The sequence below is a fragment of the Mirounga angustirostris genome, unplaced genomic scaffold (genome assembly GCF_029215605.1).
Source record: "Mirounga angustirostris isolate CCGP_5_RB_7025 unplaced genomic scaffold, mMirAng1.0.hap1 SCAF_8, whole genome shotgun sequence".
Lineage (NCBI taxonomy): Eukaryota > Metazoa > Chordata > Mammalia > Carnivora > Phocidae > Mirounga > Mirounga angustirostris.
The window spans coordinates 7,507,024-7,524,503 of NW_026991716.1; the positions used below are offsets into that span (position 1 = coordinate 7,507,024).

Sequence of the window (17,480 nt, forward strand, 5' to 3'; positions counted from 1 at the left end):
GCTACCGCGGACCATCCCACCAAGTGCAGGACGACTACCTACTAAATGTTCTGGGGTTTTCCACCTACTTTGTTGGAGATATTTTATGTTTCTGGTCATTCAGAGCCCAAACCAAATCTATCTGAAGTTGATACGACAAGTGACAGGATCTAAAAGTGCGGCATTAGTTCAGCTGTGCAGCACGTCCTGATACTCTCGCTGCAGACCGGAAAGCTAATTAATGTTCTATTTTGGGCAAAATGTTTGGTCAGATTGTCAACTGCTGAACCTTGGTAGCCAGACCAAGCGTCAACTAAGTCCACAGAGGCAGAAGTGCTAGAAAAAATCCAGAATGTTAAATATTAGCCTGCTCCTTCTTATTGCTCTTAGCAACAAAGAACTCAGACTAGGAGTAGCCAGTTGCAAGCTGAGATTTAAGAAAAATCTCTCTGTGTTTGTGAGTTATAATTTAATTTGGCTGAGAATCCTGTGATTTTGAGGTGTGCAAGTTTGCAAAAGCCAAGCAAAGCAATTATAAGCATTCACTACAAGGCCATCACCATCTAAGATAGATTAGGTGCCCCATCAGATACTGACCCAGTTGCCCGGCAGCACTGGGATTAGGAGTGTTTCAGATGGCTTCCAGGAAGTCATCGCTAAATTCAGAGTCGGGGTGGAAGGGCATAAGGTTGAGGCCAATCTTCTTTATCCATTCATCTGTCAGTCCCATTCCCCCATTTTTAAATGGGACTTTTAAAAATTATGTTCTAATTTCTATTCCACTTTAAATGGGGACTTTGGACCTTCTGAAAAGGAGAGAGCATCGACCATAGACCATGCATGTACAGAAGGACAGGGTAACTAGATGGGGCTTGGGTTTTCCCTCTTAGACAAAGGTAAACTCTGCATGTAGTAATAAGGGCGGCCAAAAGGGTGAGACTGTGGCAGACTTCTGTTTTCCAATCTCACCTCCCCTTATTTCCAACAGAGCCCCAGGTTTTCAGATGGGCAGAAGGCCACTTCAATTAAAGACTCCATTGCTTAGCCTTTCTTTCTACTAAGTATAGACATGTGACTAGGTTCTGACCAATTAGATAAAATCAAAGTGACATGTGTAACTTTCAAAAAGGGTTTAAAGGGGAAGAACACATATCCTTTTTCGTCCCTCTCCTTTCTACAGACTGGAATGCAAATTTGATGGTTAGAGCTGAAGTACCACATCTGGGACCATGAGATGAGAGCTGTATCCTGCACCCCTGATATACTGGAGCCTTATTACAGCTTTACAGATAGCTCTGGACTTTATTTACATGACTGAAAAACTTCTACTTTCTTATGCCATTACTTTTTTTCTGTCACTTTGAGACAAACCAAACTACAACTTTTATACACACAAATATACATATATACACATACGTGTGTGTAATCGAGGTAAAGCCTTTCCCTACAGTAGATTTTATATCATAAACAAAATCAAATCAATAAAGTATAATTGTCTAAAGAAAGGAGACTGGTTTTCTGTAAGACCTGTAATTCAGTATTTTCCTCTTGTCCATGGAAAGCCTATAATAAACATTTACACTCTGCCCCCCTATACTAGAGTTAATATTGGGGTTTTACTACACTTACCAAACATTATGGCTATAAGTATTTGTATAATATGAACCATGATTTAAGAATGTCAGTGCCCAGAAGACAGTCATCAAGTTCTACTTAGCTCTTAATATTCTACACCTAACAAGTTCTTGACATATAGTCTATAGCCAGTAAGTATTAGCTGAACAATTGGAAGACTTTGGCTCCTTTGAAATTTATATTAATTCACAATAATTTTTTGGCCCTATTTCCAGAATTTAAATTGGTCAGATCTTAATAATCCAAAATTCAATCTTTAAAAACACTGATGGGTTATATTACCTAGTCTTTTTCCTATTGTTTGCTGCTGACTTAGTTATGGTGCCTTTCAGATATTACTGCAAAGTCTCGTACAACATTCCAAACTACATGCACTGTATATGCTCCCTTGATTTCTTCCTGGTTTCTGATAAGAACATAAGGTCCTAGATAATCAGGAGGCCTCAGGAAATGTCCATCAGAGAACAATGATAGGGATGAGTATGGGAGGTAAGAGTGGCCAATAACAGACTCTCCTTGTGTCAGCAGCAAGTGATGAATGGATCAGTGTGAGGAACTAAGGCTGTTTAGGGGAGGGAGTTTGAGCTGGATACTGAATATGTTTGGTTCCAGGAAGGAAGGATAAAAGGACGTAGAAATGAGGACTTATAAAGTTTTTGCGACACAGCAGATTATGTAGGACAATAGCTTTGCCACATGTAACCGTTAGTATAGCATTTTATTTTACTTGTACACACACTTCATGAAGACACTCTGCAGTTTTTGGTTAAAGATGTTGTTACAGATAAACCAGTCATTATCTACTTGTAGTTTGTCTCCCTGTGTTGACCATCAAACACAGCTTCTTTATCATCCCCTTGATTAGTGACTTTCCACCTGGATGGGGAGTGAAAGCAAAAAGGAGGGGATACTGACTACAGAAAGAGTAAATTTTTGGAAGAAGGTATGTATAATTTAAAATTTTCTAATAATATACTACAATCCTTAATTAGAAAATTATGATCGTCCCTAACATTTCTAATAAGCCTGGAAAGGCTAGAGGCCATAGTAGCAATGAAAAAAAGTTTGGAGGTTCACAGGCTGGCATGTGAGTCTGAATTCTACAAGTTATTAGCACAGTAACTTTGGGCAAAGTCACTGTGTTACTTAAGTTGCTCACCTGTCAAATGGGGTAATAATATTTTCTATCTGTTGTGAGCCATTGTGAAAATTAAATGAGCTAATCTACATAAAGTACTTAGCACATTGCTTCCAACATATTATACACTCAATAAATACTGCCTTATAATCACTGTTAGCTATTAGCCAGCAGTTCCCAGAACACAGAATCTCTACGAATGCAGAGGATGACGTTCTACTAAAGGGAATATATCAGTTTCTCTGCAAAGAGCAGGGCATTTTCTTGTTTATGAAGAGAGAACTTTAATTAAACTAGACTGAGAAATATTACTCTAAGCCTTAATCTCACTGGTTCCAGAGTGCATACCGCTCGTTGGATGAATACAGTGTGCCTGCTTCCTGCTCTCCTGCCCCCGGATGCTGGGTAGCAATAGGATAGCAAACGGGGCGGAAGAGGACAAAGTGAGCACTGTGCTAGGAACCGGGAATGCAGTCAACAAAGGACCACATGGACCGCTCGGGCAGGAGACAATACTGTATCTCAACAGCTCTTCAACACTTACGGTATTGGGAAAACAATCTAAAAATACTTTGTTTCCCCTCCAGAGCTCCCGGGCCAGTGCCTGCTTACAAGAGGCAACTCTAGTTGACAGCTGACCCATACCATTTTCATTTTCCTAAAACCGCTATGTCCCTTGGCTTCCGTGGTGTCATTTCCTCCTGTGCCTCCTCCTACCCTGGCCTGACCCCACCCTTTCAACCTCTGTCACAGGATACCTCAGATACTGGTGTCCCCTAGTCCCTGTTCCTAGCCTGCCATTTTCTATCTCCTGGATGATCTCATCACCCACGGCTTCATCTACCACTTAAAAGCTAATTACTCCCACACACTTAGCTCTAGATCCCCATCTCCCTCCTGGGCTCTTGGCCTGTATTTTGTATAGCCTGCAGGGGCTCTCGCCTAGATTTTCTTTTCAAATTCATTTCTACTTTAAATTGCATTTCAAATTCAGTATGTCCCAAACCAAACTCATGTCTTCTACTCCAGTTCCTCCTTCTTCTCATTTCCCCTCTTGGTTAACCATACCATCTTCTACTACATCTTGGGATAAAATAGCAAAAGCCATCCTTGACACTCATGGATACCTTCCTCACCCTCCCTCCTCAGCACACACTGTAATTTACCTCACCAGTATTTGTTGAGTCCACCTCACTGTCTCCATCGCTAGACTGACATGCCTTAGACTGGAACAAGGGTACAGCACGATGACTGAGTTCTGGCTCAGAAATCACAAGCCTCCATCACTGACCACCTGCCCATGGGAAAATTACTTAACACCCTTGGAACTTCAGGATTGAATAAACTACTCTATACCACTGTCTTCATAGCAGTGCTGGGCACAAAAGTAAAACTTAAAAATATTAGCTACTGGTTTTATTACTATTACCATATTAAATATTACTACTGGTGTTGGTATTATTGCATTATTACGGTGCTGAGCACAAGACTGATAAATAAAAAAAGAGTGATTAAATCCATATTATTAGAATCAGCAGGAAGAGTGCTACACAGCAGAAACCAAAGATATAGTTCTATTATGCATTAAATCACTGTGGGCTCTCACCAAGTCTTTTAACCAGTGTGAACCCTGATGTTCACTTTAAAAAGTGCAGATTAAAAAGACCTATCCTACATACTTGGCTGGGTTTCTGTGACAACACCATGACATAATACATGAGCCCTGTGGAATATGAAAAGCACTCTATCAATGAAAGGAGAAACACTATCAGTATATGATTTCACAATATGTGATTTGACCCTTATGTTTACAATAAGATGGAGAGAAAATGTACAAAGGATTAAGGGAAGGTAGCTTCTGTTTCTGAAGGGAATAACACAATCGTATCATAAAGGAAAGATATAAGGTAGAAAGAGATTAGGAATGATGAGATTTCTCTCTTGACCGGGCTAGACGGAAAACGTAAAGCTAAATCAATAGAAAATGTAATTACCTCAAGCCAATGAATCACATTTAGGGTAATCCCAAAATAATATGGTGTTTAGCACAGGATGTCAGTATCTTCCAAATATAAATATAATACCATGGTAAAAAAGAAAAAGTGAATGTTTTTCTTGCTACATAACTGCTCAAATGATGCACGTTCATTTTCTTGAAATAAATGTAGACGTAACAAGGGAGACAGAGAAAGAGAAAGAACGTCACTACTTCAGAAAGATATCTGACAAGAGATAAAATAGTGAGCAAGGCCTTAGGGAGACCCAAAATAACAACCTAGTTAAAGATATTAGAAATGATGAGATAAAGCCAGAAAACAACTTTGAGGGAAGTATTTTGCCTAAATTATCTGGGAGGTGGTTATTCAGTGAACAGAAACACATCTGGGAACGCATCTGGAAAGAAACTTAATTACCTAGTCCTCGCCAAATCATTTTTTTGTTTTGTTTTTGCAATTTCTTTTCTTCTGTTCTGACAACTGTTGCTTGTGTTTCCAAGCCACTAGGAATAAAACTAGATATAAAAGATGGAATAAAATACAAATTTAGCACAATTTGGTCTTTTATCAGATTGTGTTCCAGTACGGACATGTGGATGACTGGAAACTCATAAAAAGAAGAAAAAGAACTCAGGATGTTAATGAGTTAGCATTCCCCATCCCCCACCCCCAACAGACTGGAAAAGTAGGTCACAGGATAGGCTGGGCGGTACGAGGTAACTCTGGGACTCACTGACAGAAATCACCCTGCCAAAGCCACCTCCCCGACTTTGGGCCCTTGTGCCCCTTCACTGCCTGAGTATACAGTGGAGAGATCGGAGGACAGAACTTCTCTGCAAGGCTGCCACCTCCCCTCCAGCGAGTTCTCCCCGCTAAAAGGTTCCCTTCCCCCGAGTGCTCCTTAGTTATTGGTTGTGGCGTTTCACGGGGGCAATCTCTGGGTGCAGGAAGCTTGGGGGTGTGCATGGATATCATGACGCTCAAGGGTTAATATTCTGTAGGCAATGTGACAAATTAATCCAGAATTACACAGCATGCTGACAGATGATAACGGCAAATTCTGAGATGGATAATATTATGGCATTGGAAGTCCACACAAAGATGCCACCGTTAAGGCACAACTTAAGATCTATGCAACCTGCAGGTAAAAACATAACTGGTCATTAGTTCATTCAAAATGTATTTATCGAGTGAGGGGGATGGATCTTGTCTCCCAAGTTTAAGGTCTGGTTGGCATAAACCAAAAGGCCACTGGACTTCCAACAAAATAATCTCCGAAAACAAATAGATCTTTTAATATACAAACTGTTTCATGTCTTAAAATGTATCTATCAATAGGACATTCTTACGTAGTTCTTTCACACTTTAATGTGTGAATTTGAGGACTCAGAGTTTCTTTTACTTAACATGAGAACATATGCCTGAGAGAACAACTCTGCATGTTGTCATTTTTTGAATTTATGTGAATGTGTGGTTTTATGCTGGGGAGTGACTGTGTAAATTCAATGCTGCTCAAATGAGGAGGGCCCAATTAAAGTCTACGGCCAAGGTCCCAAGGCCCTAGGAACCGTAATTATATCACCCTCAAAACAGCAAAGTGAGAAATCCTCTCATTGGAAAGTTAACTCTTCCAAAATCACATGAAAAAATAAAAATAAACAATTCAAGTTTCATACTTTTTTTAAAAATCCCACCAATAGCTTAAAAAGATAACAGAAAAACCAGTTCAGGGATAATCAATAAAAGTAGTCACTCTTATGAGGTATTGATCAAAAATCTTCCTGAAACCAGAAATGCACTTTTGCAAAGGTGGCTTCCTTCCGTATCCCTGCCGCTTGCAGTACATGGTTCAAGAAACCATTTTCTCTGTTCATATGAAAACATCAACTTAGTTAATCTTCCAACTGGATTAATCAATCGGAATAGAATAGTTTTAGTCATATGACTGTCTGCTCAGGACCAGCTGTTTTAAATTAGTATGTTAAGTAATTCAGACACTTTTCTTTGCAAAGGTTGCGTGAGTTAATAAATTCCCATATGCCCCAGCATGGGCCAGCACCGCTAGGTTATCTTCAATCCAGCTGCTGGTATGGTAATCGCTGCCAACTTTTGAACAACTGAAGAGAATAATGAATCAACCTCAGGCTGGCTCGTAAGTAAACTTCTGTTGCTCCCAGCTAAAACATTAAAAAGGTTTCACCTCCAGTGTCTCAGAGATACGGCATCATGAACATCGCTGAATTCGTAGTTTAAAAGCCTGCAGCGCACAGTTTGGAGGTCAGTGTTCAATGCGATAGGTTGTTTTCAAAATTGGATTTTTTGGTGCGACGGGTTAGGAAATGTCCCATCCCTAATTCATAACATGAATATATAAGTCTCCTATTGGTGAAGGGAAAAAAAAAAAATCAAGATTCTTAGTTGTTAAAGGCTCACTAGGAAAAAAGAAAAAGGCTTCAGAAGCTTCAGAGGAAACAAGACATTAGGACAGGAGCTTAAAAAGCAGATATAAGAGGAGAGCACGAAATAAACCATTTGAAATCAGGGTCGATTTACGAACGCACAAAAGCAAAATGACGGTATAAGGCCCTCTTTCTAAAAAAGACAGTACTTTACTGAATTTTGATAAAACGCTGGCCAAAACAACTTTGTGCTGGATCAGTTATCCAGACTAGCAGTTCTACTATAGAAATCTCTGAAACTTTGGTGTTTCCTATAAGTGCTAATCTATTTGGCATAAAGCTGTGCCGTTTTTTAATAGGAAAAGTAAGCAAACTATGAGAGCGGAAGCCTGCTAAAAAGACTTCATTTATTTCTCAATGTTTGTTGCAGTTGGAAATTCCTCCCTGAATGGGTGGACTTCCCCGAAAGGACAGGAACCCTTTTCCCTGAAGAGCAAAGGTGGGTTATACTGTCTGCACGGGGTGAGCGAGCGAGCGAGCACTGTACTATTCCTACAAGCAACAGGACAGACTGGACAAAAGACAGAACTTTACGGTTCTGATGAGCTCTCTAAAACCATGCAAGGATCACCTTATTAGCAGTCATAATTTAATTTCTTCTTGCTTTCCAAAGAGTCCCTGTAACTTTTATCAGGAATACCATGTTGTCTGCCTTCTACATTTTTCCAATACATCCTGTAAGTTATAATCTAAGTATGGAATTGTATACCGAGGTTGCTTTCACCCTCACTGTGCATAGCCAATAAAGAGTTACAGATGCTTAGAGATGCTATCTAGACTCATGCTCTACCACGCCAGTGAATCATACCACTTGAAACTGACATTGTGGATGGACGGGTTATGGGATGGGGTGTCTTCTCCAGAGATCTCCAATATCCTTCCAGGGATCCCTGGTATTTCCAGTGCTGGAAATATTGGAGATCCTCGGGTACAGCACTTGGTTCTGGGATCCTCCAGACAGTAGAATAGTTCTAGAAAAGCTACACAGATGCCTCAGGGTAACTCAGAATCCAAAGAAAGGAAAATGAGTTTAACCCATGAATAAAGGCAAGAGACTATTCTCTAACACTTTGATGTGATCATCTTTTGACCTCTCTCTACCTCATGGATGCTGTTGAAACTGTTCAAGATGCAACAGATTTAAAAGGTCCATCTTTGGAACAACATAAAAGGCTAGAACTTATTGTGAAATTGTTGCCCAGTTAGGTAGCCACAGTAATTCCCCCAAACAACTGAGTCAGCACTCACCCAAGTGGAGGAGAAAGAGAGGTGTTGATTCCTTACCTCATTGAATCACATTAATGCAACAAAGCACTTGGAAAGTGTTCTAGTCTATTCTGCACAACAGGATGCATGTCTACACTTGGCAAAATCTTGTGCAACAGGTATGAATTGTGCACATTATTTGCTACTACCCTAGTTATAAGCAAGAGGCAAGAAATTTCACAGGTGCAACAATATGTTTGCAATTTTGAAAAACATTCCATTCACCAGTGCCAACGTGCCCAAAAGAACTCTCTCATATGAGACAAGTTTACCTACAATAAGCTAGAATAAATGCAAAGGAGGGATACCGGGCAACTTAATAGACATCTAACATAAAAATTCTTATTCTTTAGCCTTGACCTCAGTTTTCTTTAAGAGCAGAAAGTATTATAGATGGTAGAGATCTGTCATTATTCTGTTTTCTGCTTTGAAGACTGTATATACTTAATGATTATAATTATGAAATCCTAGAATAAATATGCCTTCTATTCACTGATTTGAATATTTGAACAATTAGCTGTGTTTGTTTGACTGCACACAAATGTCTTTATTTCTAGTGGTTAGGAAAATCAAGAAATGCCTAGAGGTGAAAAAAAAAATTAGAAAGACATACAGGAAAGATGAGGAAGGAAAGAGAAAGTAAATAGAAGAAAAAGATTTTAAAAGATTTCTATGTAGTCAGGATAAGTCACTAATTGAAGGTGGAAAAAATAATTGCTTACAATTTGTATAAAGCAATCACATCCATGTAGCACTCTGACATGGTACAAAGATACATAATTATAAACAAGAAGATGGAAATAAAAAGTTGTAACTTAATTAAGAAAAACAACAGAGGAAAAAAATTATGGGAAGTAGGAAGACCCATGCCTCAAATATGCCAAGATAAATGACATATCCCCAGAGGGGAGAACAGTGCCCTAGACTTGAGAAGGTTTTGTATGACCTTGGCCAGCCCTACTATTTCCTGCCTTGTATAATCACAGAAGGCAGTCAATGTTTGGTGATGATGATAAGTAGGATTTTGAAGAATATAATTATGGGCTGCAAGTGTTTTCTGTGGAAACAAAATGATCATTCATGTCTAAGATTGTGTAAATACGCCTTAATTTTGGTCAACAGCAATTTCAACCTTGAAAAACAGAATCCTAAAACCTCCTTATAAATCACAATTCTTCAAGTAATCTTCAGGGATAAGCGTGTAAAAGCAAAGATGTTCCAAATACTCTTCAAAACATGCTACTCAGTAGGGCGCCTGGGTGGCTCAGTTGGTTAAGCGACTGCCTTCGGCTTGGGTCATGATCCTGGAGTCCCTGGATCGAGTCCCGCATCGGGCTCCCTGCTCGGCGGGGAGTCTGTTTCTCCCTCTGACCCTCCCCCCTCTCATGTGCTCTCTCTCATTCTCTCTCTCTCAAATAAATAAATAAAATCTTTAAAAAAAAATGCTACTCGGTAGAAAATTAACTATTTTGTAGTGACATGATTTGGCCTATCTCCACATCAGAACCAGCTCACCACCTCAAGAAGCCACATTAAAGGGGATTTAAGCAAAACCAAAGCTGTTTTCATCTACTAGGTCAGGTATAAAAATGATCACAATGCACACTACCTTACAGAGACTGGCAATCTTACACAAATTAATGGTGTGTCGTGCACAGATGGGAGGTAGATATAAGAAGAAACCACATCAAGGGTCCCTAAGGAAACTTAAGGGCTCAGAAAGCTTCAGAACTCTCGCCTTCTCTCTGGTACCTTTAATTGTGGCTACAATAAGTGCATTTTTGCCACATGCTTTTGTAAGAAAAAAAGGAACGGTTATTTTCTTAAGTACTAACAGACTTACTTCTCTTTCAGAAAATCCACTACTCTTTTGAAGTCAGCCACGCAGTATTCTCGTTTCATTTCCATGAGGACAGTGTCAGAGGCAGACTGGACCGGGATGTGCAGAAAGGCATAGACTCGGGGATGATTAAGGATTTTTGCCATTTCCTTTAAAAAAAAAATGGAAGGAGAAAACATTAATCATTTTAAGGAATTAGGTAATGGTTTCCTTCAGATCAACACCCACAGGGGCAAGCAAACAAACATAGCTGAAAACAGACCCATCAGCTGGGCTCTTCGAGCAAACGTTAACAGGTAATACTCTATGATGACATTTGAAAATTCAACATGACTTTCGGAGGATTCCACACAAGACTTATTTCCTCATGCTCGTTGTCTCTCTTAGGTGACAAAACGAAGGTAAACTCATGGAATGCCTAAAGAGCAAGATTTTTGAGTACTTCAAAATAAACACCACTCCTCCCTTTTAAAACTCCCGAGGCAGTTTTATATTCTGCCTCGCTACGTTAGTTAGCAGGAGAAACAGCAATAGTTAAACAGTTAAGGCTCTATAATCCTGTGTACTTGAATAAAATCTCCAGACTTAAGGCCAGTCAACACTTAAAAAAAAAAAAAAAGATTTTATTTATTTGACAGAGAAAGACACAGCGAGAGAGGGAACACAAGCAGGGGGAGTGGGAGAGGGAGAAGCAGGCTTCCCACAGAGCGGGGAGCCCGACGCGGGGCTCGATCCCAGGACCCTGGGATCACGACCTGAGCTGAAGGCAGACGCTTAACCGACTGAGCCACCCAGGCGTCCCAACACCTTTTTTTTTTATTTAAATACCGAAGGAGAAGGAATGTATAACCTGTTTCTTTCTCAGCTAGTCAGTGAACATGTATTTTTTGAGCATCTACGATGCAAAAGAGACAGCGTCACACACCAAAGCAGCCTGCTGGCCACAGGTCACCTGCTGACATCCAGATGTAGAAGAGGGAAGAAGGGAAGAACAGCAAGAGGAACGTAGCTGGTCAAGTCAGAGCAAACCAGAGTGAGACAAACCAGAGGGTGCTTTATAAAATTCCTCAGAGGATACAAAGGTGGGCAGGGAGAAGAACAACGGAAGGAGAGCTGTGGTAATGTGAGCATTTATGAAAGCAGTAAGAAAACAGACTGATTTAGCCCTTCTCTGCTGCCCCACTCCAGGCTCACCCACTGGAGGGCTGGGGAAGGGGCAGGAGAGGAGAGGAGGGAAAGAGAAAGGGGGTGGTGGCAGGGAGAGGACGCCTACAAAGAGACCAAAAGTAAGAGTGTTGAGAAAGGAGCTGCTCTGGGGTAACTTGCACGTGACTAGTGATTTTTGGTTTTTAAAGGACCGTGTTATCACATCTGTTACTTCATTTTCATCCTTAGAACAGTATTTTGAGGATCTTATGTGGAGTCAGAGAGCCAGCTAATTCCGAAGAGTCACCTCCTAGTTATTCAGGGGTCAGTCATGCATATGGACCAACCACGCCCTGCGTGTCTCCACTTTCTTTCTACCCACTGCGACCATGAGGGCACGTGGAAGAAAAGAGCAATTAACTCAGATCTGTCACCTTCTCAATAGCGCCTCAGTTGTTTTAAAAAATCCCTTCGGACTAAGAAATTCAACAGCCCAATAATATTACTCATGGATATGTTTTATCCATACTTTATTAGAAATTAATAGGTATATATACCTTATTTTATATATATATAGGTGTATATATATATATATATATATGGACAGATAGATACATATAGACATACCCATTAGAACTGGAGTTGAAGAGTTTCTTATCTAATAGAAAAGTAACCAGTTAACGTATTATCTGTTCACAAAACTGTTATATTTCTTGGCTGGGCTTTTAGCCGGGAGGCTCTTCCTACCCTTACACGGTAGGCGTTAAACCATTGTGTCTGAGGCTGTGCGAGGCAACACTTAGCATTACGTACCTGATAGTAAATATGCTGGCTTTCCGCTATGCTTCTGTACCTTTCAGGGCTTTCATGCCTGAATATCAGGATTCACAAACAGTATAAGAAAAGTCCTTGTTTTCTAAAGGGGCAGGATTCTGCATTCACTAACTTTCAACATACCTACGGTGATAAAAGATGACCCCTTAGCAAAAAACACAGTCTGGGAGATGAAATCCCACACTCCACCTCTGTGCCTTGGTTTCCTTATCTGTGAAACCTAGACAGTGGTAGTACCCACCTCCTAGGGCTACTGGGCTATAGGGAAGATAAAACAAGATAATTCCGTATGTGCTCATCTGTAAGCCCTCAATAGACAAGTCATCCAATATTCTTCTTCCTTGCACAGTATCTGAAGTTCATGGTCACACATGTTCATACAGATTAATGGGAACCTAAGGGAACCTAAAAAGAACAGCTTTGCAATGAACTAGTTCCCTCAGCTAGTAAGTGAAGGAGAGTTAACTTGTGCTAATTTTCATACAACAGACTGGAATGGGGTTCCCAGCAACCAGGACCCTGGGCCAGGAAGGGGAGTGCAGTTTCTCCCGGAAACCTGAGGGCGGCTGCCTACTATTACTACTACTACATGCAGGATACTGCATTGGATGAAGTACTGCCCTGTTACAGTATGACAATTTATAAATTAAAATTTAATAGCAAACAAGTAGGATAAATTTGGTGGGTTTTCCCTTTGGCTCTCAAATAAGACTTACCACTAGTAATGACTTTCAGCTTCATACTAGAGACTTTGCAATTCTAGAATGGTAGGCACCAGAAACAAAATAAAAATAACCTGGCCCCTTAATTAAAGTCTGTATTTCTCCTACTAAAGGAGTTATGACTTAACATAGATTAATGTGCCCCAAAGAGACAAAGTACATACTTTTGGTTCTGTTTTTAGTTCTATTCCCCTTCTTGAGAGCTCAACATGTTGGCTAAAGACCCTTTGGTTTCTTCACCCTTCAAAATTCTTTTATTTTTAATAAAGGTTTAGCTTCTAGTTACAGGTTCTCTGGTGTCAGAGATTACTTCCTCTCTGATTCCTCAGCAACTGTTCCTGGTGTTATCCGAGTGCATTTTTTTTTTAAATTTTATTTTATTATGTTATGTTAGTCACCATACAGTACATCATTAGTTTTTGATGTAGTGTTCCATGATTCATCGTTTGCATGTAACACCCAGTGCTCCATGCAGAACGTGCCCTCTTTAATACCCATCACCAGGCTAGACCGTCCTCCCACCCCCCTCCCCTCTAGAACCCTCAGTCTGTTTCTCAGAGTCCATAGTCTCTCATGGTTCGTCTCCCCCTCCGATTTCCCCCCCTTTATTTTCCCCTTCCTACTATCTTCTTTCTTATTAACATGTAATGTATTATTTGTTTCAGGGGTACAGGTCTGTGATTCAACAGTCTTGCACAATTCACAGCGCTCACCACAGCACATACCCTCCCCAATGTAGCTGCAATCACTGAGTGCATTCTTGGTTCTGCCTTGCAACATGAGGCTCAATCTCCAAGACGGAGGCTCGACAGGAGCAGGGAATATGGTTTACTCCTCTCGCTGGATCCCCACAATGGCTAGTACTGTACTAAGTATACCACCAAACCATACATATATCTGGGTTACAACCACACAAACATACATACAAAGAGATTTAAAATATAAGTGCTATTTGAAAGGAAGACAAATTTTCAATTAGTAACAGTTCAGTCTGACTAAGGCAGGTTAACACATATTCAAGCAGGTGAACAAACATGATTGGCCTGCCTTAATTTTTGGAAGTGAAAAATCACAGGTTAATATATAGGTAAATACAAAGTAAAAATCAGACATTTCATTGGTAGCTACCTCCCCCATGGGTTATATTTCTAAAAGTCTGCTGCAGCTTTATATTGGAATCACAATGTACTTTCTCATGCAAGTAATTTATAGATGACATGTGGGGTCTGGTTAACTGAAGAAAAAAGGAGCACTTAGTTCAAAATGTGGCTAACAAAGAATGGCAGCCATGAGCAACCCTGAGCTCTGAGCTGGTTGAGAGAGTCTGAGTAGTTAGGCAAGTATGCTAGTTGGCAAAGGTACACACAAGGGGTGTGTGCTTGCGTGTGTGTGTGTGTGTGTGTGTATAGCTCTGGTAGCAACTAGCATGGAAACAGTATCTCTTTTAATATAAGGTCATTTACAGTTTAAGGGCAAATGTATCAAGGCTGCTTAGCATCTAGACATGACCACTTTATAGGCAAGGACTACAGAATGGCTAACCAAATCCACGAATCAGTATTTCCATCCAGTGCTTTTAATATGGACTTCTCCTTTCATGAACCGGTAATCATCTTAATGTTAAATAATATCTCAATGTTATTTTTTTATGAACTTAAAAAGCAAAGAAAATCTAACGAGTTGAAGAAAACAGACTTAATTTTAAAAAAGCAATTCTGTGTATGGGTACATTTTTATTTTATTTTTGAAAGAGAGAGAATGCCCGTATGTGCATGGGGGGGGGGGCAGGGAAGGGGTAGAAAAAGAGAATCTCAAGCAGGCTCCATGTTCAGTGGAGAGCCTAACGTAGGGCTTAATCCGACAACCCCACGACCATGACCTGAGCCAAAACCAAGAGTTGGATGCCCAACTGACTGAGGCACCCAGGTCCTCGTATGGATACATTTTTAAAAGGAATGTTCAGTTTAATTTTTGTTGCTCTGCAGTCATCAAATTAATCATCATATTCTACCTGGGTCTGAATATGTATTCTACCAGCTTAACAAGGTCACTCAGTGTGTGAGTGTGTAAAATATATTAATACTTGCATTCAGATGCCTGTGCATTCATTTTGATAGTTATCTATCCAAAAGCCCTCTCGGATTATACCTTTGTTAGAAAGTATATGCATATTTTTTTTTTTTAAGATTTTATTTATTTATTTGACAGAGAGAGACACAGCAAGAGAGGGAACACAAGGAGGGGGAATGGGAGAGGAAGAAGCAGGCCTCCCGCTGAGCAGGGAGCCCAGTGCGGGGCTCGATCCCAGGACCCTGGGATCATGACCTGAGCTGAAGGCAGACGCTTAATGACCAAGCCACCCAGGCACCCCAGTATATGCATACTTAAAATGCTAACCTTCACCATACTATGATTTCAACTAAACTAAGACATATGATAAAGCAAAAAGATACTTTAAAACAAGACAAATTACACCATTACCTTTAAGCATTGTAAAGAGCTTATGTGAGATATAATTCAAATGCCACACACTGACCTATTAAAAAAAGTATGCAATTAAATGCTTTTTAGTATATTCATAGGATGGTGCGCCATCACCAAATTCTAATTTTAGAATGTTTTCATTCCCCCTAAAACAAATCCTGTACCCACTAGCAGTCTCTTCCCATTATCCCCATTCCATAACCCCTTTCCCCAGCCTGAAACAGCTAGCAATCTTTCTTTCTTTTTTTTTTTTTAAAGATTTTATTTATTTATTTGACAGAGAGAGAGACAGCGAGAGCAGGAACACAAGCAGGGGGAGTGGGAGAGCGAGAAGCAGGCTTCCCGCAGAGCAGGGAGCCCGATGTGGGACTCGATCCCAGGACCCTGGGATCATGACCTGAGCCGAAGGCAGACGCTTAACGACTGAGCCACCCAGGCGCCCAGCAGTCTACTTTCTAACTCTATAAATTGCCTATTCCACACATTTCATATAAACAGAATCATTAGTCTTTTGTAACTGGCTTCTCTCACTTACGATGTTCTCAAGGGTCATCCACATTGAAGTATATAGGTATTTTTTTCAATTAAGTAAAATATAGGAATTTAGAATTTATTAAATATGCCACTTCATGCAAAAGTATCTCAAATGTTCTGAATATTATTAGCTTGATTAAGGTAGTAAAGCAAGTTTGGTCTATACTTATGGACTTTAACAACACAATCTAATGGCATAAATCTAATAGAGATGAGCTGTTAAATATAGGATTTTACTAGGAAATGCTGTAATAGATACTACAAAAGATGGGTGATGTTACAAAAATTCTTTTTAAAAAACTTCTCTTAAAAAGAGAAGAACTGGGGGTGGGGCCTATAAATGATCATTTTCTTCGTTCCCGTTGTTTTTTGTTTTATTGTGGTAAAATATATATGACATAAAATTTCCCATTTTGACCATTTTTGAGTATACGATTCCATGACATTAAGTACCTGCACAATGTTGTGCAACCATCACCACCATCCATCTCTAGAACTTTTTCATCATCCCAAACTGAAACTCTGTACCTGTTAAACAATAAAGCCCCATAACGCCCCATGCCCCTCTTCCCCCCGCCTTTCGTACTAGTTTCTGTCTCCATGAATGTGACTATTCTAGGCACCTCATCTATGGGAAACCCTACAATATTTGTCCTTCCGTGCCTGGCTCATTTCAAAGCTCACCCCTGCTGTAGTAGGGTTACGTTATTCTAAGTCTCTCCTTTGCAGGCACTTGGGTGTTTCCTACTCTCAACGCCAGGGGGCCCCATACAGGCTGCTGTTAACACTGGTTTTCCCGTCCTGTAACTTTACCGTACATGCTCACACCCCAAAGATAGATCTTATTTATCTGCATCTCCCAATTTCCTTGCTAATGCCTGGCCCTTAAATACTTAAGTTATAGTTGAATGAATGAATGACTGAATGACCCAATTAATTAGTCAACATGGTTATATTACAGTAAGTCCTATAAAGAAAGACTTCTAGCTAAAGGTCAAACAGCGATGCCTGTATTCTAGGAGATCCTATTTCTGGAGTCACCTTCGACACTCCAAAAGTCATGTAAGTCAAGATAAAATGAGACCAGGGTCCTATTTCATCCGTTACTTCATTAATGACACTGTAACAGCCACTAAGTGAATTACCAGCACCTACATTTACTCAGCAATCTAAAAATAAATTATCATTTAATAGCATCAGAAAGTGAATGAGGGAGCCTAAGAAGAGAATATTCCCAATCCTTATGTCCCAAGTGAAGAGGATTAGAGAGTGCGAACAGATTCTAATTCACATTTGATCTGTAACTTAATTATAACAGGGAATTCACTTCTACACTGCAAAGCGTTAACATATTCAGTATTTGCGTTAAAAGAAGTTGAGACAAGTATCTGTTCTAATTAGCCTTCACAGAAATGTTAAAAGGACTTCAATGCTCCTTTACCATTA

The 17,480-nt window shown here is 40.0% G+C and overlaps 1 protein-coding gene across 6 annotated transcripts in view; it reads right to left on the bottom strand.

The window, feature by feature from the left end:
* The window catches only part of CDKAL1 (CDK5 regulatory subunit associated protein 1 like 1), a 662,439-nt gene that overhangs the window by 212,244 nt on the left and 432,715 nt on the right, over positions 1-17,480 (bottom strand). For all 6 annotated transcript variants that reach the window (XM_054505708.2, XM_064597101.1, XM_045866302.3 and 3 more), the window contains one exon: positions 10,318-10,463. In XM_054505708.2, the coding sequence (XP_054361683.1) occupies positions 10,318-10,463 (146 nt within the window). The remainder of the gene's footprint in view (positions 1-10,317; positions 10,464-17,480) is intronic.